This window comes from Pelophylax lessonae (assembly GCF_965119305.1).
Source record: "Pelophylax lessonae genome assembly, chromosome: 2".
Taxonomy (NCBI): Eukaryota; Metazoa; Chordata; class Amphibia; order Anura; family Ranidae; genus Pelophylax; species Pelophylax lessonae.
In genome coordinates this window covers 132536341-132561185 of record NC_138769.1, presented here as the reverse complement: position 1 = coordinate 132561185, position 24845 = coordinate 132536341, and the positions used below count along the sequence as shown (strand labels likewise).

The following is a 24845-nucleotide window of genomic DNA, read 5'->3' as shown; positions in this document are numbered from 1 at the left end:
AAGTTTACATACCCTGGCAGAATTTGATTTCTTGGCCATTTTTCAGAGAATATGAATGATGACGGACACTTTTTTTTTTCACTCATGGTTAGTCCTGGTTCACACTTCTGCGATGCGGGAACGCTGCGAATATACAGTGTGTTCCCGCATCGCATCTGCACCCCTGGCAGTTCACACTGCCATATGCGATACGCAGGGGGTGACAACTAAAAGTTAACGACACCCCCCAGTTGAGATCGCATATCACAGTGCAATCTGCAAGTTCACACAGAATCGGACCACACTAGTGTGAACCACCATGCTATCCGATTCTGCTGTGGATAAAAAAAAGGGTCATGTGCGTCTTTAGTGCGATTGCGGTGCGAATTCAGCCATACAAAGTGTATGGCTGAAATTTGCACCGCACAGAGATCGCATGTAATTTAGGAGCAGTGCGCTCCGAATTACATGCGATCTCTGTGATCGCACTAATGTGAACCGGAACGGAGTGTTTGTCTGAAGCCATTTATTAATCAACTGTTTTACTCTTTTTAAATCCTAATGACAACAGAAATGACCCTGATGAAAAGTTTACATACCCTGGTTATTTTGGTCTAATAACATGCACACAAGTTGACACAAAGGGGTTTGAGTGGCTATTAAAGGTAACCATCCTCACCTGTGATCTGTTTGCTTGTAATTAGTTGTGTGTGTGTGTGCAGGGCCGGTGCTACCAGTAAGGCGACCTAGGCAGCTGCCTAGGGCGCAACTTAACAGGGGGCGCCGGCGGAGCCTGACCCGAGGTAAGTGACTTACCGTAAGTCACTGAAGGGGTTTTAACCAGTGACGGCCGACCCGTCCATTAGGGGCGCAGGGGCGCCCCCCCATCTATGCGTGCGGCCCCCTAATCTACATGCAGGGCGCTGGATGCATGGATTCCAATGAGGGTTTTTTTTTTTTTCTAGAAGCACGTGATTAGAGCCAGAGGCTCTAGTAGGCTTCAAAAAAGGGTGGGCTCGGGGCGCAAAGCCCACCCAGTTGTGTGACAATAGCAAATGAATATTTGGTATTGCCACACTGATTCTTCTCCCGGCCAATCAGGTAGTGGGTCCTGCGATCAGTTTCCCAATTGGCCAAAGGAGAAGGCATCCTATTGGCGGAGAAGGAGGGAGGAGACTGAGGGGGGAAGCCATCGCCGTCCGGAGGAACAAGGTAAGTGAACTGGCGCCCGGGGGGGAATATGGTGTGGACCAAACTCTAGAGCGACGGGGGTCCATAGCCAGGTCCGTCTGCTGCCCCCCTGACCGATGGAGCACCAGCCGCCACTGGTTTTAACCCCTTCAGCAACTTGGGATGGGGCATGGGAGAGCATATGGGGGGGTGGCAATTTTTATTTTGCCTAGGGCGGCAAAAATCCTTGCCCCGGCCGTTTGTGTGTGTATTAACGGTCAATGAGTTTCTGGACTCCTGACAGACCCTTGCATCTTTCATCCAGTGCTGCATTGACGTTTCTGTATTCTGAAAGCAAAAGAATTGTCAAAGGATCTGCGGGAAAAGGTAGTTGAACTGTATAAAACAGGAAAGGGATATTAAAAGATATCCAAGGAATGCCAATCAGTAGTGTTCAAACTCTAATCAAGAAATGGAAAATGAAGGATTCTGTTGAAACCAAACAACGGTCAGGTAGACCAACTAAGATTTCAGCCACACATGCCAGGAAAATTGTTCAGGATGCAAAGAAAAACCCACAAATAACTTCAGGTGACATGCAGGACTCTGAAAACATGTGGTGTGGCTGTTTCAAGATGCACAATAAGGAGGCACTTGACGAAAGATGGGCTGCATGGTATTGTCGCCAGAAGAAAGCCATTACTACGCAAATGCCACAAAGTATCCCACTTACAATATGCCAAACAGCAGAGAGACCAGCCTCAAACCTGGCACAAAATCATTTGGAGTGATAAGACCAAAATTGAGCTTTTTGGCCACAACCATAGACACTACATTTGGAGAGGAGTCAACAAGGCCTATGATGAAAGGTACACCATTCATACTGTGAAACACAGGGGTGGATGGCTGATGTTTTGGGGATGTGTGAGCTACAAAGGCACACAATTTGGTTAGACTTGATGGCACGATGAATGCAGCATGTTATCAAAAAATACTGGAGCAAAATTTGCGTTCATCAGCCCGGAAGCTGTGCATAGGATGTACTTGGACATTCCAACATGACAATGATCGTAAACACAAGGCCAAGTCGACCTGTCATTGGCTACAGCAGAATAAAGTGAAGGTTCTGCAGTGGCCATCTCCGTCTCCTGACCTTAATATCATTGAGCCACTCTGGGGAGATCTCAAACGTGCAGTTCATGTAAGACAGCCCAAGAATTTACAGGAACTGGAGGCTTTTTGCCGGGAAGAATGGGCAACTTTACCATCTGAGAAGATAAAGAGCCTCTTCCACAAATCCCACAAAAGACTTTAAGCTGTCATTGATGTTAAAGGGGGCAATATGGTATTAAGAACTGGGGTTTGTAAACTTTTGATCAGGGTAATTTGGGTAGTTTCTGCTGTCATTATTATTTAAAAAGAGTAAACACAGTTGATTGATGATAAATGGCTTCAGCCAAACACTTACCATGAGTGAAAGAAGTTTATCATTCATATTCTCTGAAAAATGGCCAAGAAATCATAAATTCTTCCAGGGAATGTAAACTTATGAGCACAACTGTGTATCTATGTGTATGTGTGTGTATATGTGTATGTATGTATGTATGTATGTATGTATGTATGTATGTGTGTGTGTGTGTATATATATATATATATATATATATATATATATATATAGTGCTTTGCGAAAGTAATTGGCCCCCTTGAACTTTTCAACCTTTTTGCCACATTTCAGGCTTCAAACATAAAGATATAAAACTCGTTTTTTGTGAAGAATCAACAAGTGGGACGCAATCATGAAGTGGAACGAAATTTATTGGATATTTCAAACTTTTTTAACAAAAAAATGAAAAATTGGGCGTGCAAAATTATTCAGCCCCCTTAAGTTAATACTTTGTAGCGCCACCTTTTGCTGCGATTACAGCTGTAAGTCGCTTGGGGTATGTCTCTATCAGTTTTGCACATCGAGAGACTGAAATTTTTGCCCATTCCTCCTTGCAAAACAGCTCGAGCTCAGTGAGGTTGGATGGAGAGCGTTTGTGAACAGCAGTTTTCAGTTCTTTCCACAGATTCTCGATTGGATTCAGGTCTGGACTTTGACTTGGCCATTCTAACACCTGGATATATTTATTTGTGAACCATTCCATTGTAGATTTTGCTTTGTTTTGGATCATTGTCTTGTTGGAAGACAAATCTCTGTCCCAGTCTCAGGTCTTTTGCAGACTCCATCAGGTTTTCTTCCAGAATGGTCCTGTATTTGGCTCCATCCATCTTCCCATCAATTTTAACCATCTTCCCTGTCCCTGCTGAAGAAAAGCAGGCCCAAACCATGATGCTGCCACCACCATGTTTGACAGTGGGGATGGTGTGTTCAGGGTGATGAGCTGTGTCGCTTTTACGCCAAACATAACGTTTTGCATTGTTGCCAAAAAGTTCGATTTTGGTTTCATCTGACCAGAGCACCTTATTCCACATGTTTGGTGTGTCTCCCAGGTGGCTTGTGGCAAACTTTAAAGGACACTTTTTATGGATATCTTTAAAAAATAGATTTTTTTCTTGCCAATTTTCCATAAAGGCCAGATTTGTGCAGTATACGACTGATTGTTGTCCTATGGACAGAGTCTCCCACCTCAGCTGTAGATCTCTGCAGTTCATCCAGAGTGATCATGGGCCTCTTGGCTGCATTTCTGATCAGTCTTCTCCTTGTATGAGCTGAAAGTTTAGAGGGATGGCCGGGTCTTCGTAGATTTGCAGTGGTCTGATACTCCTTCCATTTCAATATTATCGCTTGCACAGTGCTCCTTGGGATGTTTAAAGCTTGGGAAATATTTTTGTATCCAAATCCAGCTTTAAACTTCTCCACAACAGTATCTCGGACCTGCTTGGTGTGTTCCTTATTCTTCATGATGCTCTCTGCGCTTTAAACGGACCTCTGAGACTATCACAGTGCAGGTGCATTTATACGGAGACTTGATTACACACAGGTGGATTCTATTTATCATCATTAGTCATTTAGATCAACATTGAATCATTCAGAGATCCTCACTGAACTTCTGGAGAGAGTTTGCTGCACTGACAGTAAAGGGGCTGAATAATTTTGCATGCCCAATTTTTCAGTTTTTTATTTAACAAAGTTTTAAATATCCAATAAATTTCGTTCCACTTCATGATTGTGTCCCACTTGTTGATTCTTCACAAAAAATGAGTTTTATATCTTTGTTTGAAGCCTGAAATGTGGCACAAGGACACAAAGTTCAAGGGGGCCGAACACATATATAAAATATATATTTTTCTCTTACGTCCTCCGACAGTCGCCGCCTCTTCATATTCGTCACACATGGGGTATTAGACTTTGCTCCGAAGGAGTAGCTAGGCAACAGAATATGTTAACATTAAAGCTTTTAACATATCCCACCCTCAAGGGGTGGTCCCCTCAGTCAATACCCTCCTACTTCCTGCAACCATATCTCAGTTTCAATGTCTAGCTTGTCAGGAGTGGCTGGCTCTCTGTGCTGGGGCTTTGTGCCCCAGACTCTTTCTTCTTTTTTGATTTTTTGTTTGAGTTTTCTCTCTACCTTTACTTAGCTGTTCTTTTTGTCAGCATTAATTAGTTCTTCGGATGAAGAGGATCATGCGGCCTGGGTCTCGGGCTGATCCCCCTGGTCGCAGGTCGTGGGTCAGTGGCTTCCCAGCCTGCCATCGAGCGTTCAGCCAGGTAACGCTCCTGGCACAGTGAACGAACCATCCCTGTTCGGTGCAGGGATGATTGGTGAGGTGGCTACCTCACTGGACGCTGTGCGGTTCCTTAACCCCCATTCTGTGCGTCTTGTATGCGACTCTCCCTGCCTCATGTGTAGCGGCTTGTTCGCCTGTGCGGGTCCCCCCACGCTTTTGTGAGGTAAGTGTATCTATGTGGGGACCTGTCTGTCTGGGGGGGTGTCAGTCTGGGACTGTGTAACCTGCCTCTGTTCTCACTGTTTGTCTCCCTATCACTCGGCTGCATGCTGTGGGCTGCAAGGGGGGGAGCTGTGTGACACTGTGTGTGTCAGCCTTGTCAGTGTGAGAAGCTGTGTGCTGTGGGGCATGTTTTGTGGCATGTTTGGGCACTATACAGCGATCGCTGCATGTTTTTTTATACATGGATAACATGTGTGCATTACTGTACTGTGGAGCGGCGGTTTCGGCGCCAAACGGCGCCATTTTGCCTACACTCGCTCCGGCCGCATGTTCTACATGCATGGCGGCCGTTTTCTTGTAGCCTACCATAGGCTTTAATAGAGCGCCCTGGCCGCATCACTTCCTCTTCTCCAGGATACACCGATCGAGGCAGCAGCAGCGAGGGTCTCCTCAGGTTATATCCTTCTTATCCATTGCCTGTGTCAGTTTGTCCCTGTGGGGGTCTCATTGTGCTTGTGTGTGGTGCGGTGGGCTGCGCTCGCCGCGCTTGTTAAAGGGGCAGTTAACCCTTTATTATCCGGCATTTGTAATTGGGGCAATGGATTCTCAGGAGGGCAAATTTCCTACCTCCTTGGTGGAAAGCCAGGGGACCGCTGTTTCCCCCCCCCCCAGGGGGGGATTTAGCCACTATTGTGGCTGGCTTTGCTGCTCAGGTGCAGATGCTGGTGGCTGCTCAATCTACTAAAAGACCCAGAGTTTCTCTTTCCTCTGATTCTGAGGGTGAAGGTGATGGGGCTGTTATGGCGGGGGCCTCCTTATCGGGGTCCCGCTCCTCCCTGGATCTAGTGGGGTCCGAGGTGGAGGCTGAAGTTGAAGGGGTTGATAATTCTCCCCCTGGCTCGCCTGAAGAGCTTGCAATCATGGATGAATTGATTGCTTCCATAAAACAAACGTTGCGTTTGCAGGATGAAGTGTGTCCCCCCGCTGCCTTGGCGGCTTATGGGACGCAGAGGAAACGCAGGACGCCGCAGGTTTTTCCCTGCAATGATGATTTTCAGCGCGCTGTTAAGGAACAATGGCGCAATCTACGCAAACCTTTTGCTGTACCAAGTAGGTTCAAGCTGCGTTATCCTTTCTCGCCTTCCACTGATGAAAGGTGGTGTGTGCCACCCCCAGTGGATCACGCAATTGCGGTTTTAAACAAATCCACTGCGATTCCTGCAGAGGATTCCCCTGTGTTCCGTGATGCCACGGATAGGAGATTGGAGTCTCTTGCCCGTCATACTTATTCTGTTACGGGTTCTATGCTTAAGGCTCTGTTTGCCTCTCTCATGGCGGCCCAGGCTGTCGCAAGTTGGACGCAGATGCTTAGGCGCGTCCTAGTGGCCGATTCGGCCTCGCCGGCGACCCTGGATATGGTGGATCAAATCCACCAGGGTGTCATGTATCTGTGTGATGCGGACTTGGACCTAGTCCCGTTGGCTGCACGTGTGCACAGCGTGGCGGTGTTGTCTCGCCGCCTGGTTTGGTTGAAATGTTGGTCGGTGGACCAATCTTCACGTAAGACCTTAGCCAATCTGCCTTATGATGGGTCTCGCCTTTTTGGGGAGTCCTTGGATGTGTTGATTAAGGGGATCACCGGGGGTAAGAGCACTCTCTTGCCCCATTTCCCCAAGGCTAAGGGGGCTTCTGGGAAGAAGCATGCTAATTTTCGGCCCCCTCAGGGGTCCTTTCGTGCCTTTCGGTCGCACTACAAGGGCAAACCGTTCAAAGGTCAAGGCTCTCAGAAGAAGCCCTGGTCTGGAAAACAGAAGTCCGGTCAATCCGGATCCGCAGCCCATAACAGTGCGGCCTGAAGGGGCGCCCTCACCCAGTTTTGGGGTGGGGGGACGCTTGCTCGGTTTTCTTCAGCCCTGTTTGGCCCGCCTGCGGGACAGATGGGTTCAGGAGATCGTTCGATCTGGTTACAAGATCGAGTTTCTCTCTCGGCCGGAGAGCAGATTTTTTCCCTCAAATCTTCAACTGTCTCCAGAGCGTTTACGGGACCTGCACCTGGCGGTGCGGGACCTGAGGGCTCAGGGAGTGGTGGTTCCAGTGCCTCATCGGGACAGATTTCGGGGGTTTTATTCCAATCTGTTCACCGTGCCCAGAAAGGAGGGCAAGGTTCGTCCAATTCTGGACTTGAAGGCTCTGAACCGCTCTGTGCGGGTTCACAAGTTCCGCATGGAATCCCTGCGGTCGGTGGTGGCTGCCCTGGTTCCGGGGGAATTCATGGCCTCCATCGATTTGAAGGATGCGTATCTACACATCCCCATTTTCGAGGGTCACCAGAGGTACCTTCGATTCGCCATTGCGGAGGATCACTGCCAGTTCGTGGCGTTGCCTTTTGGTCTCGCCTCGGCTCCGCGGGTCTTCACCAAGGTGCTTGCACCGGTTCTGGCATTATTGAGGGCCCAGGGCATTTCTGTCCTGGGGTATCTGGACGACATTCTGGTTCGGTCTGCGACCAGCCAGGGTCTGGAGAAGGACCTGTCTGTCACGATGCAAACTCTGCAGGAGTTTGGTTGGACGATACATTTTCCAAAGTCGACACTGAGTCCGTCGGTTCGTCTTCCCTACCTGGGAATGATTCTGGACTCGGTGCAGGCGAAGGTCTTCCTGCCGTAAGACAAACTCAGAACTTTTCAGGAGGCAGTCAGGTCCCTCAGGGACGTTCCGCACTCGTCTCTGCGGACGTGCATGAGATGTCTGGGATTGATGGTCTCGGCCTTCGAGGCGATTCCCTTCGCCCAGTTTCACACGCGGGGTCTCCAAGCGGAGATCCTGTCCATGTGGGACGGGCGACCTCAATCTCTGAATCTTCAAATCTCGTTGAGTCATCGCACCAGAAGAGACCTTCTGTGGCTCCAGTCCCCGATGGTGTCCGGGGGCAAGTCGTTTGGTCCTATCTCGTGGACGGTAATCACCACGGATGCCAGCCTGTCGGGCTGGGGTGGTGTTCTGGGCGTTCTGTCCGCCCAGGGGACTTGGTCGGAGGGGGAGTCCTCCCTTCCGATCAACATTCTGGAATTGCGTGCGACAAATCTCTGTCTTCATCGCTGGACGGACCGGCTGCAGGGCTGCCCGGTTCGGGTGCAGACGGACAATGCCACGGCGGTGGCCTACATCAACCACCAGGGGGGCACCAGGAGTGCCCGAGCGGCTCGAGAAGTGGCCGACATTCTGTCTTGGGCCGAGACTCATGTCCCGGCGATAACGGCGGTTCACATTCCAGGGGTGGAGAACTGGCAGGCGGACTATCTGAGTCGCCAGACCCTGGATCAGGGGGAATGGTCTCTCCACCCGGCTGTCTTCCAGATGTTGTGCGCGAAGTGGGGTCTTCCAGATGTGGACCTGTTCGCGTCTCGTCTCAACAACAAGGTGAGAAGGTTCGTGGCACTGACGCGCGACCCTCGGGCAGACGCGTCGGACGCGTTAGTGGCCCCGTGGCATCAGTACAAGCTGATGTACGCGTTTCCACCGATTCAGTTGCTGTCCAGGTTCCTTCGCAGGTTACACTCGGAACGCAGCACGGTGATTCTTGTGGCACCGGACTGGCCTCGCCGGTCCTGGTACGCAGACCTCGTGAATCTGGCGGTCGACGCCCTGTGGCGTCTGCCTCTTCGAGACGATCTCCTGTCTCAAGGGCCGATATACCATCCTGCTTTACAGTCGCTGGCTTTTACGACCTGGCTGTTGAGACCGAGGTCCTGAAGGAGAAGGGTCTCCCCAGAGGTCGTTCATACCTTGATCAACGCGAGGAAGTCTTCCTCGGGGAAGGTTTATTACCGTACTTGGAAGGCCTATTTTGCCTGGTGTGAGTCCAGGGGGTTTTCACCCCGCACGTACTCGGTTTCCCGAGTGCTGTCCTTCCTTCAAACGGGTGTCGATCAGCGTTTGGCGCTGGCTACGATAAAGGGTCAGGTGTCTGCGCTGGCCGTTCTGTTTCAACGTCCCGTGGCTTCCAACTCCTTGGTTGGCACTTTTGTTCAGGGAGTGCGGCATCTGGTTCCTCCTAGGAGGGATCCTCTGCCCCCTTGGGACTTGAATCTCGTTCTATCTGTGTTACAACGTGCTCCTTTTGAACAGATCAGGGAGATCTCGTTGTCTGTTGTCCAAAAAGGTCGCCTTTTTGGTTGCGATCATTTCGGCTCGCAGAGTGTCGGAGCTGGCGGCTTTGTCCTGCAAGTCTCCGTATCTGGTTGTTCATTTGGATAAGGTGGTCTTGCGACCTAATCCTTCTTTTCTTTCGAAGCGAGTTTCGGAATTCCATCTTAATGAGGATATTGTCTTGCCTTCGCTGTGCGCGAAGCCTAAACATCCAAAGGAGGTGAGATTACATTCTTTGGATGTTGTTCGGGCGATAAGGGTTTACCTTAAATCGACTGAGTCTTTTCGAAAGACGGACTCCTTGTTTGTTCTTCCAGAGGGTCCTCGGAAGGGCATGGCGGCGTCGGCCTCTACCATCGCCAAATGGCTCAGGCAGACCATTGAACAGGCCTATTCTTTGCAGGGGAAGGTTCCCCCTGTGCCTGTGAAGGCGCACTCTACTAGATCTCTGAGTACGTCTTGGGCCTGTCGTCATGGGGCTTCTGTAGCCCAGGTGTGTAAGGCGGCGACCTGGTCGACCGTGCACACTTTCACAAAATTCTACAAAGTAGATGTTCAGGCATCGGCGGATGCTTCCTTTGGCCGCAAGGTTCTTAGTGCGGCAATTCCCTAGGGTCCCTTGTTGGGGACCTCTGGCTGTTGGGATAAGTTTTTTATCCCCTGGTTATTTGTCTTTTCCTGGGTTGTTGCTCTTGTTGAGCACTTGTTTTTCCTGTAGCCCAGCTGGTTTCCTTCCTTTGGTAAGGTTCATTTCTTTGATGCGGAAACTGCGTTGCCTTTCGGCGCGGATGCGTTTCCCACCCCTCATGTTTGCACTGCTTTGGGACGTCCCCATGTGTGACGAATATGAAGAGGCGGCGACTGTTGGAGGACGTAAGAGAAAACGGAATTTTTGTAAAATCTTACCTGTAAAATTCCTTTCTCTGAGTCCTCCGACAGTCGACGCCCCCGCCCCTCTTTTGGGGTTTGGTTGTATACTCTACTGCTATTCCACTGAAACTGAGATATGGTTGCAGGAAGTAGGATGGTATTGACTGAGGGGACCACCCCTTGAGGGTGGGATATGTTAAAAGCTTCTTTTGCATATTTTGTTGCCTAGCTAGTCCTTCGGAGAAAAGTCTAATACCCCATGTGTGACGAATATGAAGAGGCGGCGACTGTCGGAGGACTCAGAGAAAGGAATTTTACAGGTAAGATTTTACAAAAATTCAGTTTTTTTTTCTTTTTCCACAGAGACCCTAGGGGGGAAAAAGTGGTGGTTGTTGCAATTTATGTCAAATGGTATTTGTGCAGCAATTTTTCAAACACAAATTAAAAAAAAAAAATTGATCCCTTTTTTTTTTTTTTTGTATAATGTGAAAGATGTTATGCCGAGTAAATCGATACCTAACATGTCACACTTTAAATTGCACACACTCCTGGAATGGTTCCAAACCTTGATACTTTAAAAATCTCCATAGGCGATGTTTTAACATTTTTACAGGCTGCCAGTTTAGAGTTACAGAGGAGGTCTTGTTCTATAATTATTGCTCTCACTCTAACATTTATGGCGATACCTCCTGTGCGGTTTGAATGCGGTTTAAATTTGTGGGCATGACCTACGCATGTGCTTGTTTCTGCATGTGAGCACGATGGGCTGGCGCGCTTTAACCACTTCCAGGCCGCCCCGCCATGTATTTACGTCGCTAATTTGACGTTAAATACCGGGGGGTTATGGCAGCAGATAGCTGCCATACCCCGGTATATTTTTTTTTAACCAGAGGGCGGTCAGCTTTAACATAAAAGTGGTCCCAGCGGTGGATTCGCCAAGGAATCTCTTTTATGGGCGGTGGGAGAGGTGACCGCTTCCAGGTCGTTTTCCCCGCTTGCCGCGGCCCTTGGTAGCAGGGAAAATGATCCGATTCTCTGTGCGGATGGGCAGCAAGTCAAGTGAGGGCAAGATGGCTCCCACTCACCTCTATGCCCTTGGAGGACCAGAGCGACGTCAAACGTCACTTCCGCCCTCCAGCCTTAAAAGGAACATTTTTTTTTTATAAAAAAAAAAAAACTTTTCTCTTTCATTCATTTACGGACACAGCTCCTGATTCTTCTTAACCATTGGGTTATACTGCCCCCTACAGGAATAGGACACTAGGCAGGAAAAAGCTTGACTACGCCTGTGGGCAGTCCCAGGAGGTATACACCCACACTCAGCTATAGGCACTCAGTTTTTTTTTTTTCTGCCTAGTCGGGAGTAAGGACCTAGTTCCTTGCTGGGATCTCTGGTCCTGGCAATTTTTTTTCCTTTTTAAATTGATTTATTTCTATCTTTGCTATTTTGTTCCTGTAAGAATCTACTATCAACTGCCAGACTGGGAGATGGTTTGGATAATCTAGATCCAGAGGGTCCCCCCAGTCTGGCCAGTGAGCACACGCAGGCCTAAGCTCCCCGCTAGGTCAGGCGTGCAGGCCTCAGTCCCACGCTAGGCTGGACTCCCACTGGACGGGGGCTGGCCTGAGAGTTAAACTTCTTGTGAGGGCGCATACGACTGGGCCTTGGCTTGAGTCCCAGCGTTCCTCCTGGCCGACAGCCACCTACATCCCAATGGAGCGGTGGTCTGTTAGGAGTAGTGCCCGTCCTGTTCCTGGTATGGTAAGTAGCTGTCCCCCCTCTACCCCTGGAGGGTTTTGGGGTGGACCAGGGTCACTACCTGAGATGGTGGGATCCCCGACCCCCCCCCGCCCTCTAAAAAAGTGATGGTCACTGTCAGTCTTCAAATTTATGCTGCGTCCTTGCAGCCTACCAGTCGGGAGCTATGTGGGGCAGCCCCAATAAGGGTGGCTGAAGCAACTACCCTTTGTTTGGGCATCCGCCCTCCCCTCCACTGCCCCTGGGTGGTCGGCTCCGCTGAGCGTCGCGCCCAAGCGGCTGGGCATCCACAAAAATGTAGGCCTTTGCATGAAGGGGTGCCCTCACCCGTATCTGGGGTGGGGGGGGGGGAAGTCTTTGCTGATTTCCAGATCCGTAGACCTCTCTGGTACAGGTCAAGTGGGTCCACAAAGTCATTCTCTGGCTACAAGATCGAGTTTCGGTCTTCCTCCGGAAAGGTTCTTCCTTTCCAACCTGCACTGGTCCCCAGATCGCTTACGGGATCACTTTGGGGCAGTGCAAGACTTGTTACTTCATGGGGGGATTTTCCTGGTTCCGGCTTTGGAATGTTTTCAGGGGTTTTACTCAAACCTGTTTACAGTTCCCTGGAAGGAAGGCAAGGTACGTCCAATTCTGGACCTCAAGGCGCTAAACTGACTTGTGCGGGTACAGAAGTTCTGAATAGAGTCCATCAGCACAGTAGGGGCGTCCCTACATCTGGGGGATTTTCTCACTTCTATCGACATCAAGCAATGCCTACCTTTACATTCCAATATATGCCGGTCACCAGCACTTCCCTTGCTTTGCAGTGGGATAGGAGCATTATCGGTTTGTGGCGTTTTACCTTTGGTCTTGCCTCCACTCCTCGGGTCTTCACAAAGGCCCCGGTGCTAGCATTGTTGCATCAGGGGGGGATCACGGTATTGGGGTACCTGGACGATCGTCTACGAGTAGAGTCGGACTGCTCTGATGAGCACCTTGGAGATTACTCTGCGATCTCTGAGGGTGCTCAGTTGGATTCTGAACCTTCAGAAATCTGCTCTGGTTCCGTCCACAAAACTGGATGGGGATTCGGCCTCAGCCAGTGTTGCTTCCTCTGGAAAAACTCCAGAAAATGCAGGACCCAATTCAGCTTTTGTTGTCCAGCAGACAATCATCCCTCCAGGCTTGCATGCGGGTGTGCTGGGCCTGATGGTGTTTACCTTTTTGAGGCGGTTCCGTTTGCACAGTTCACACGAGCTCTCTGCAAAAAGATTCTGGTGAAATGGGACAAGGATCCACATTCTCTAGAGGTGGCTTTGTTCTCCGGCGATTCCACCGAGAAATCCTTCTCCTCTACGCTGGGCAATAGTCGCCACGGATGCCTGCCTGTCCAGGTGGGGAGGCGTCCTCGGCACAACTTGTGCTCAGAGAGTCTGGACTCGGGAAGGGTCCATACTGCCGATCAATGAACTGGAACTCCGAGCGATCAGTTTTGTCTTCAGGGGTGTCCAGTACGAATTGAATCGGACAATGCCATGGCCGTGGCCTATGTCAATCACCACTGGGGCACAAGAAGTATCCTAGCAGATTAGGAAGTAGCCGAGATTCTAAGATGGGCAGAATGATCATTCCAGCCCTCTGCTGTACACATTCCATGGAAGGTACAGAGGTTTGTGGCATGGTCTCAGGATCCTCTGGCCAATGCCGTAGACGCAATAGTGGCTCCTTGGTCTTAGTAATGTCTGATTTATGCCTTTCCCCCTCTCAAACTTCTGTCAAGACTCCTGTGCAGGATCGAGGCATCAAGGGATTCTGGTCTTTCTAGTGGCTCCAGACTGGCCTTGCCGGTCTTGGTACACCAATCTGGTATGGCTGGTCACCGATGTTCCTTGGAGACTTCCTCTCAGGGAGGATCTGTCCCAAGGGCCAATCTTCTATCCTGCTTTACAGTCGCTGGTTTTAACGGCTTAGCTGTTGAAAGCCAGATGCTGAAGGATAGAGGTTTGTCTGAATTGGTATTCCTACACTGTTAAAGGTTAAAAAATATTCCTTTAGGAAGCTCTACCATCGTACTTGGAAGATGTACGTTGCGTGGTGTGAGTCTTTTGGGGTTCTCCTTTTCGGTGGCTCGGATCATGGCTTTCCTCCAATGGGGGATTGAGCAGCGCCTGGCCTTAAGTACCATCAAGGGCCAGGTTTCGGCCTTGGCAGTTTTCTTTCCTGCGTGCGCATCTTTATCCAGGGAGCTTGACACTTGGTTCCACCAGTGCGGTCTTCATTACTGCCATAAGTCCTCAAATTGGGGTTGTCAGTTATCCAGGAATTTCTCTTCAAAAATATCGGGAGATTCCCCTGCTTACGTTGTCCCAGAAGGTGACCTTTTTGGTGGCTATTACTTTTGCGTGTAGGGTGTCAGAGCTGACGGTGTTGTCTTGTCATTCACCTTACCTGTTAGTTTACAGAGTCACGGTGGTGGTTCTTCGTCCCTGTCCGTTGTTCCTTCCAACGGTTGTGTATGATTTCCATTTGATTGAAGACATTGTGTTGCCTTCCCTATGTCCAGGCCTAAACATCCTAAGAAAATTGCTCTGCATTCCCTGGATGTGATTCGGGCAATCAGGGTGTACCTGGCAGCAAGGGAATCTTTTAGGGAGTCAGACTCACTATTTGTACTCACTATTGGACCTTGAAATGGGTTGGCCGCTTCTGCTGCTACCTTTTTTGGATGGATCAGACAGACCGTGATTCAGGCCTATTCAATTAGGGGTCAGGTTCCTCTTTTCCCTGTTGAGGCACACTCTACACAGGCGCTTAGTGCCTCCTGGGCCTTTCGTCATCAGGCATCAGTGATGCAGGTTTGCAGGAGGCCATCTTGTCTGTGCACACTTTTAAAAAGTTTTAAAAATGGATGTGTTGGGCTTCTGCGGATGCTTCTTTTGCCCGCAAGGTTTTGCACCCTGCTCTTTAGAGGACCTGGTCCTCTTTGAGGGTGTATTGTTTTTTTCAGGTGAGCTCCAGTTGTTAGGTGGAGCTCCATGTTACCTGGTTGGCTATGGCTAGCCTTGGGAATTTTTTCTGCTCTTTTCCCACTCCTTATGTTTGACACTGCTTTGGGACGTCCCAGTGGTTAAGAACCTGGAGCTGTTTTTGTCAATGAACGAAAGAGAAAATGGGATTTTTGACTTACCCTAAAATCCATTTTTCTGATGTTCATTGACAGACACAGCACCCACCCTTCTGTGGAGTTGGCTTTCTTCTGACACTGCTTGTAACAAAACTGAGTGCCTATAGCTGAGATTGGGTGTATACCCAGTGGGACTGCCCATAGGTGTAGTCAAGCTTTTTCCTGCCTAGTGTCCTACTCCTGTAGGGGGCAGTATAACCCAATGGCTAAGAAGAATCAGGAGCTGTGTCTGTCAATGAACATCAGAGAAATGGATTTTTACATTAAGTCAAAAAGTCCAAAATCCCATTTTTTATTTATATATATATATATATATACATATATATATTTTTTTGTGCTTTAAAGTGTAAATGTGAAATCCAAGGTCTTTTTGACCCCCAGATCTCACATTAGAGGCACTGTCCTGCTTATTTATATTACAAGGGATGTTTACATTCCTTGTAATAGGAATAAAAGTGGTAAAAAAAAAAAAAGGGACAGTGTAAAAATAAAAAGTTAAATAAATAAGAAAATGTAAAGTGGCCCGTCCCTCTGAGCTCGCGCGCAGAAGCGAACACATATGCAAGTCGCGCCCACAAATGTAAACTGTGTTCAAACCACATGTGAAGTATCGTTGCGATCGTTAGAGCGAGAGCAAAAATTCTAGCACTAGACCACCTCTGTAAACTGGTAACCTGTAGACCTTTTTAAAATGTCGCCTATGGAGATTTTTAAGTACCAAAGGTTTGTCTCCATTCCATGATTGTGCGCTATTTTAAAGCATGACCTGTTATCACATTTATTTGCCGTAACGTTATAGAAAAAAATTAGGCTAGCTTTACTGTTTTCTTACTTTTTGATTGTATTTCTTAAAAAAAAAAAAAAGAATTGCATTTGTAAGACCGTTGCGCAAATACTGGGTGACATAAAGTATTGCAACCATCTCTATTTTATTCTCTAGGGTCTCTGCTAAAAAATATATTTATCTTATGTCCTCTGACAGACGCAGCTCTCAATGTTTCTTCACTAATGGGTAATGCGGAATCTACACGAGTAGACTAGGCAGTGAAATATTTTCACTTGATACGCCTGTAGGGGCTGTCCCTCACGACATTACCCCATGCACACTGTGTGCTCTAAAACCATGTTCTTGCTGCCTAGTTTAGGAGTAGGACCTAGGTTCCCTGCTGGGACTTCGGTCTCAGTTTTTTGTTTTCTTTTGAAAATGTTTTTTTCTCTTTACTCACTATTGCTAGCTAGTGTCAGGGGGATCATCCTGGCAAACTACAAGCAACAGCCTGGCCAACGAGCATGCGCAGGTTGTGGTCCTCCTCGACAGAGCCCCGGTGGATGGGGACGAGCCTGCGAGCAGATGCTTCACCGAGACACATCGTCCTGGAAAGCCCTGAGTTGCAGCGTACCCCTTCTGGCTGGCAGCACTTCCACTCAGGGTGGGGGGGGGAGCCGTTTCAGAGCGGAGTATGTTGAGTGATGCAACATCCCCCGTGTCCCTGAGACAGACCTCTGAGGGGGAGATGGGGCCCTCTCCTGGGGATAACAGGGCTGTGTCTCTGGAAGATCCCCCAGGCCTGTCAGGACAAGTCCTGCCCTCCCCGCTCCCTCTGGGGGCGCTATAACGGCGTCTGACGCCGGGGGGTATGTATGGTGTTACCTTGTCCTGTGGGGTCCTTTTAGGTGGATCCCACGGGGGCCTCATTCCTGGTTTTCCTGGGTGCTTGGCGCTGTTTTCAGCTGCCATTTTAGGTATGGGCATAGGCCGCATCAGTGTAAGGCCGCATTTTTTTTCTATTAGCCTCCTGAGTGTTTGCCGCTGTTTTCGGGCACCATGTAAGTGTGGGCATAGGTCAGGCTGTATGGGCAGCGGCCATTTTCCCTTTGCTTCCTATGTTTTTCTATTGGCACCACTTTGTTGTAGTTTTTGGGCTGCACCAGACGGGCTCGGCCTCTTGTGATGTTTGGTCACTTCCTCCCAGAAGTTAAACATGCTGGAAGACTGACGGCAGAGCTGCTGCTTCTCAGGGTGCTGGTAAGGGGATGTTTAGTCCTTTGGGCATTCCTCTGACACACTTGGCTCCTGTCAGGATGCATTGAAACATTAAAGGGGGACTCCGGCTTTAGCACGGTGTATCAGTGCGGACCACGATCGCAATTTAAAGGGGCAGTGTGCTCCTTTTTTTTCTCTGCTACAAAAATGGAGTCCCAAGGTGAAAATTTCCCCTCTGATTTTATTTGTTCATCCTGACTATCCGGATCACCATCTCTGGTGTCTCTTTCTGCAGCCTTAGAAACCCTGGTGTCAAAGGTGGATCTTGTGATGAAACAAGTCTCTACCAACAAACAGCCGATGCCTTCTCAGTCCTCTGATTCAGAGTCTGATGTGGTTGCCACTGACAACACCCTCCCTGAGGGATCTCTGTCCTCAGTCTGACAGTGAGAAGGATGAGTCCTCAGCTGCAGCGCGACAACGTGCTCTGGTGGAAGCTTTGATTTGTTCTGTAAGGGAAACATTGCAATTTGATGATGAGCCCACACAGTCAGGAAAGCGGGTTGTCTTCGGCTCCCGCAAAGTCCAGAAGTCGGGTCAGGTTTTTCCTTGTCCCGAGGATTTTTACGATATTGTGAATGAGCAATGGTGGCGCATTAATTAATCATTGGACTGTGTCACCTAAGGTGGATCACACTGTTTCCAGGTTGAATAAATCTACTGTGGTACCTGTAGAAGACTCCCCGGTGTTTAAGGACCCAGTGGACAGGCGAATGGAATCCGTTTACCACCACCTGCATTTGTTGGTGGGTTTGATTCTAAAACCTGTGTTCGCCTCGGTCCTGGTTTCTCAGATGGTCACTGAATGGGTCAAGGTGCTTAGGAGCAACTTGAACGTTGAGTCGGTTCCTCCAACTCTAATTGAGCTTACGGATCAGATGGCTTAGGCCATGGTGTACCTATGTGATGTGGCCCTGGACACGGCTCCTCTGGCTGCCAGAGTGTCTGCGCTGGGGATCGCCATACGCCGCATGGTGCGGCTGAAGGGCTGGTCGGTCGACAAGGCTTCTTAGTAGGCCGTGACTGATCTTCAATTTTTGGGTGAATGTCTGTTTGGTGACTCCTTGGATGAGTTACTCAAGGGTCTCACGGGGGGGGGTAAGAGTACTCTTCTCCCTCAATCCACAAAAGGTAAGGCACCTCGCAGCAATCGGAGGCCTTCCTTCAAAGCTCACAAGGGGGCTTTTTCGTGCCTCCGGGGCGCAGGAAAAAGGCAAACCATTCAGGGCCTCTGGAGGAAACAAGAAGGCTTGGACGGGTAAGCCCAAGGCCAGCCAGTCCGGTGCAGCGGACAAGTCCTCCTCTGCATGAAGGGACGCCCTCACCCGGTTCAGGGGTGGGGGGACGTCTGCGTTACTTTCGAGAAACCTGGGCGTCTCTGATATCAGACAAATGGGTTCACAAACTAATTCGTTCAGGGTACAAGATTGAATTTTGATCTTGCCCGGCAGACAGGGTCTTTCCATCAAATCTCCGTCTGTCTCCGGATCGTTTGACACATCTCATGGAGGCAGTGCAGGAACTCCTTGCACAGGGCGTAATCGTCCCGGTTCCTCAGCAGAACAGGTTTCAAGGTTTTTACTCAAACCTGTTCACGGTGCCCAGGAAGGAGGGCAAGGTGCATCCGATTCTGAACCTCAAGTCGCTGAACTGCTTTGTGTGGGTGCAGAAGTTTCGGATGGAATCCATTCGGTCGGTGGTGGCATCTTTAATTCAAGGGGATTTCCTGGCCGCCATCGATTTTTAAAAGATGCGTATCTGCACATCCCTATTTACGAGGGTCATCAGCGGTATCTACGTTTTGCGGTGGCGGAGGAACACTTTTAATTTGTGGCATTACCCTTTGGTCTAGCTTCTGCTCCCAGAGTCTTCACCAAGGTTTTGGCTCCGGTGCTGGCTTTGCTACGCAAAAAGGGGATTGCGGTACTCGGTTATCTGGACGATCTCCTGTTAAGGGCGAGCTCTTGTGCCACCCTGTCGGGCGACCTGACCTTCACGGTTCAGACGCTTCAGGAGTTTGGGTGGACCATCAACTTCCAGAAGTCTGCGCTGACCCCGTCAGTATGTCTGCGTTATCTGGGCATGGTTTTAGACTCCTTTTCAAGCGAGGGTCCTTCTTCCAGAAGAAAAACTCCAGACTTTGCAGGGCGAGATCAGGATCCTGGGGGACAATGATCTCTCCTCCCTGCGGACGTGTATGAGGTCCCTGGGGCTGATGGTGTCGGCCTTCAAGGTGGTCTCATTTGCCCAATTTCACATGGGGCCTCTGCAAGCAGAGATTCTTGCAAAGTAGAACAAGGATCCGCAGTCCTTGGACAGGATGATATGTCTAAGCCGTCTCACGAGGTCGGAGCTCGCATGGTGGCTTCAGTCGCCCACTCGGAGCAAGGGCAGGTAGTTTCTGCCGCTGTTGTGGACGGTGATCACCACAGATGCCAGCCTTTCGGGCTGGGGTGGAGTGCTGGACACCCGTTGTGCCCAAGGAACGTGGTCGCAGGCGGAATCGTCTTTACCTGTAAATGTCTTGGAGCTCAGGGCGATCAAACTATGTCTGCTCCATTGGACGCCTCGGCTGCGTGGTCTTCCAGTTCGGGTGCAATCCGACAATGCCACAGCTTTGGCCTACATCAATCACCAAGGGGGCACCAAGAGTGCCCGGGTGGGCAAGGAAGTGGCCGAGAGTCTGACTTTGGCCGAGGCACATGTTGCGGCTCTCTCCGCATTTCACATCCCAGAAGTGGAGAACTGGCAGGCGTCCGGTTCTGGATCAGGGGGAATGGTCCCTGTATCCGGAGGTTTTTCGCCTCCTGTGTGTCCGATGGGGAACTCCGGAGGTGGATCTGTTTGCATCTCGTCTAAACAAAAAGGTGGAGAGGTTTTGTGGCCAGGGCTCGAGATCCTCTGGCCGACGCCACAGACTCATTGGTGGTGCCTTGCTGCCGATATTGGCTGATTTATGCCTGCCCTCCGATACAGCTGTTGTCAAGGTTCCTCCGCAGGTTGGCCGTGGAGAAGGTGCAGGTAATCCTGGTGGCCCCAGACTGGCCTTGCCGGTCGTGGTATACAGACCTGGTAAAGATGGCCGTTGAGCCTCCATGGCGGCTGCCTCTGCGAGAGGATCTGCTGTCTCAAGGGCCGATCTTCCATCCTGCTTTACGGTCGCTCGTTTTAACGGCGTGGCTGTTGAAGGCCAGGTGTTGAGGGACAGAGGTCTCTCCAATTCTGTGATTCCTACCTTGCTGAGAGCTAGGAAGAAGACTTCCAGGAAGATTTATCATCGTACTTGGAAGATGCGTATTACCTGGTGTGAGTCGCAAAAATTGCATCCTCGTTCCATCTTGGTGGCGAGGGTTTTAGCCTTTTAGAGGTTTTAGAGTGGAGCAGCGTTTGGCTTTAGGAACGCTTAAAAGTCAGGTGTCGGTCTTAGACTTTTACTTCCAACGTCCCTTGGCGACTAATTCCTTGATTTGCACCTTTATTCAAGGGGTGCGTCATTTGGCTCTGCCGAGGAGATCCCCTTTTTGTCTGTTCTCCAACGACCTCTTATTGAAAATATCAGGGAAATTTCTCTGCCTTTATCTCAGAAGGCTGCCTTTTTGGTGGCTATCACCTCTGCTCGCAGGGTGTCTGAGTAGGCGGCTCTATCCTGCCGTTCGCCTTATCTGGTTGTTCATAGTGATAAGCTTGTTCTGCGTCCTAACTAATCTTTTCTCCCTAAGGTGGTGTCAGCTTTCCACCTCAGTGAAGATATTTTTTTACATTCGCTCTGTGCTAAGCCCAAGCATCCCAAGGAATTTGCCTTGCATTCACTGGATGTGGCTAGGACGGTCAGGGTCTACCTGTCAGCCACTGAGTCCTTCCGGACATCTGATTCTCTGTTTGTCCTTCCTGAGAGGTCTCGTAAGGATTCGGCTGCGTCTGCTGCAACCATATCAAAGTGGATCAGACAGACTATTGTTCAGGCCTATTCATTGAAGGGTCAGGTGCCTCCTCTCCCTGTGAGGGCGCATTCTACTAGAGCGCTGAGTGCCTCTTGGGCTTTTCACCCTCAGGCTTCGGTGGCTCAGGTGTGTAAAGCGGTGACCTGGTCGTCTGTACACATTTTTACAAAATTATACAAGATTGCTTTTCTGGCATCCTTGGATACTTCCTTTGGCCGCAAAGTTTTGCTAGCTGCTGTTTGCTAAAGAGCCTTGTTATTTTCTCTTTAGGGGGTGACATTTTTTTCTGGGGTAAGCGCCTGTTGTTTTGAGTTGAGCTTTTTTATCAATATCAACCAGTTGGCTACGTTTAGCCTTGGATATACGTTAATGTTTGGTTGCGTTCTTCCCACCCCTCATGCCTACACTGCTTTGGAACGTCCCATTAGTGAAGAAACATGGAGAGCTGTGTCTGTCAGAGGACGTGGATTTTTTTCTCTGAGTACTCTGACAGACACAGCTCCCGCCCCTCTATTTTGGGGTTGTTGTGTTTTCTTTCACTGCTTGCTATGAAACTGATTTTAGAGCAGTGTGTCTGGGGTAATGTCATGAGGGACAGCCCCTATAGGCGTGTCAAGTGAAAGTTTTTCACTGCCTAGTCTACTCCTGTAGATGGCGCATTACCCATTAGTGAAGAAACATTGAGAGCTGCGTCTGTCAGAGGACTCAGAGAAAAGGATTTTACGGTAAATTCTTACAAAAATCCAATTTTATAATGTTGGGGGGGGGTTCTAAGTAGTTTTCTAGCAAAAACTACGGATTTGAACTTGTAAACAGCAACCTGGTACTCAGTAGTTTGTATCTCACCCCCCCCCCCCCCACGTGCTTGTATGCATGCCTGACAACATTGGGGCATGCGTCTAATGAGACTACGGGTGGTGTCCTGGGGTATTTCCTCCCAGATCTGAACAAGGGCATCACTGAGCTCCTGAACAGACGGGTGCAACCTGGTGGCGTCGGATGGACCGAAACATAAACTTCCAGAGGTGTTCTATTGGATTTAGGTCAGACAAGCGTGGGGTCCATTCAGTGATATCAATTACTTCATCCTCCAGGAACTGCCCGCATACTCATGCCACATGAGGCCGGGCATTGTGCACGAGGAGGAATCCAGGACCCACTGCACCAGCGTAGGGTCTGACAGTGGGTTCAAGGGTTTCATCTTGATAACGAATGGCAGTCAGGGTGCCATTGTCTATCATGTAGAGGTCTGTGCATCCCTCCACCAATATGCCTCCCCAGACCATCACTGACTCGCCACCAAACTGGTCATGTTGAATGTTAATGACAGCATAACATTCTCCACGGCTTCTCCAGACCCTTTTATGTCTGTCATGTGCTCAAGGTGAACCTGCACTTATCTGTGAAAAGCACAGGCAGCTGGTGGCGGACCTGCAAATTCTGGATTTCAATGACCAATGCCAATCGAGCTCCATGGTGCTGAGCAGTGAGCACAGGGCCCACTAGAGGATATCGGCCCTCAGGCCATCCTCATGAATTCGGTTTCTGATTGGTCAGACATATTCACACCAGTGGCCTGCTAACGATCATTTTCTGCCCAAAGGAGCGGATACCGATCCTGCTGATGGGTTATGGACCTTCTATGGCCCTTTCCAGCTCTCCTAGAATCTCCTCCATGCTCTTGAGACTGTGCTGGGAGACGCAGAAAACCTTCTGGCAATGGCACAGATTGATGTGCCATCCTGGAAGAGTTGGACTGCCTGTGCAACCTCTATAGGGTCCAGGTATCGCCTCATGCTACCAGTAGTTACACTGACCCTAACCAATTGCAAAACTAGTGAGAAACAGTCAGAAAAGAGGAGTATGGAAAAAAGTCTCTGGCCTCTACCTGTAAAACCATTCCTGTTTTGGAGGTTGTCTCATTGTTGCCCACCTAGTTAATTTCATTAACACAAAAGCAGCTGAAACTGATTAACAACCTCCTCTGCTACTTAACTGACTAGATCAATATCCCAGGAGTTTGATTGACTTGATGCTATACTCTAATTAAAAGGGTTTTGTATTGTAAGAAACTTCAAAGGACTGATTTCTTTTGCTATTGGACTTCTCAATATGTGTTTTCTTTGTGATTATAGGATGACCGCTCCCTTATTAATCTGCATCTGATGGACACCAGCTACTTCCTGTTTGTAATGGTCATCACTATGTTCTGCTATGCAGTCATCAGAGGTCGACCAAGCAAGATAAGACAAAACAATGCCGATTTCTGCCAAGAGAAGGTACCGTAATTGCCAAAATAAAACCTGTATTTTAAAGTGCTTTATGAGGTAGCAAATTTTATTAAATGAAAAGTTTTTGAAAAATCAGCACAATAACTTGTTCCGTAATATTGATCAAAATTGCTGTAATAGAATATGTGGGACTTTATCTATGTGTGAGGTATTCAAAATAAATAATTAACACAATCTAGTAAATCCAAACATATAGTGCAAATAAGAAAAGTGCAAATGCAATCTGACTCCCTTAGCTACCAGATTTTGGTACCTGGTAGTATAGAAAAAATTATAAATATTCAAGTACTAGTGCTTTTCACATCAATGAATAACAATAAACCTGTGCCATATATTGTGCAACTCTCCGTGCAGCTGCTCCAGCTTTGACCCTTGCTCCCCCACTGCCCTCATAAACATCCACCCCTTCCTCCATCTGCTCACCTCTCACAAGCCGCTGATCTCAATGTCCCACACAGTCCATTTGCAGCTCTGCCTCTCCACTACTGGGCAGCAGCGGCAATGAGATTGTCCAGGAAGGGGCATCGTCATCCAAGCACCAGGCTCTTTTTAAGCCAGCATGGGATGCCCTTTCTGAAGCCTATAAACACATCTGTGCCATGGCCGCTGTCCTCTGTGTCTGCCCTGAGTGCTGTGCACAGAGGTTCTGAGGGAGCTGTTGGGAGAAGCGTGCTGTCATTTGTAGCACAGAAGCCAGGCTTCTGTGTTTACAAGTGACAGCAAATAGTGGTGACAGCAAACCTGGCCAGCTTGGGCCTATATTATGGTAGGGGCCTGGAGTTACAGTTCCAATAGCCTCTGCGTTAACCTGGCCCTTGCACAGGGTTTCACGTCATCTCGAGTTGATTTACGTGTTAGTCTTTCAGATACCGATGAATTGCGTATGGTTCTTAAATTTGTTGGAGTCAGTGACTGTTGCCCACACCTCAGTTGGCTTTATGTACTTAAAAGAAACACAGGCGCCACTCTAAGTGCAGTAGCTGGAATTTTATTAAAAGGATGCAACTTAATGTTGGGTACTCACAAGGGTAATAAGTAATCAAGCACAGAGAATGCTCCGGTGGAGAGTCAGGCCGGCGCCATGACGTAATCACGCCCACGCTCTCGGAAGTGACGACGGACCGGCATCTGAGTGTCCCCGAGACGAGGAAGTACAGCGATATCGCTGCAGCCTGCCCATTGCTATCGCTCTGGCCATCCTGACTCTCCACCGGAGCATTCTCTGTGCTTGATTACTTATTACCCTTGTGAGTACCCAACATTAAGTTGCATCCTTTTAATAAAATTCCAGCTACTGCACTTAGAGTGGCGCCTGTGTTTCTTTTCAGTTGGCAACAAGCAAAACTTCTACCTTGTCACTAGAGCTGCCTAAGGAGTGCACATTGGAATTTTTTATTGACTGTGTCACATATGGACTTATGGACTTTTTATATCACATTGATTTTCCTTTTCACTAGTTCATTAGTATGTGTCCAGTATTATCGGTATAGTCTTTTGGTGATACTGTTTCTCCCCGTGGTGCGCCAGTTATTTATTATTTATAGGCTTTATGTACTTGCTTTTTCACAAAACTGAGGAA

General features: G+C 49.0%; 1 protein-coding gene across 1 annotated transcript in view; it reads left to right on the top strand.

Moving 5' to 3' along the window:
• TMEM248 (transmembrane protein 248) overlaps positions 1-24845 on the top strand; it is a 165256-nt gene that overhangs the window by 139761 nt on the left and 650 nt on the right. Inside the window, exon 6 of the mRNA XM_082244959.1 lies at positions 23111-23254. Within this exon, the coding sequence (XP_082101085.1) occupies positions 23111-23254 (144 nt within the window). The remainder of the gene's footprint in view (positions 1-23110; positions 23255-24845) is intronic.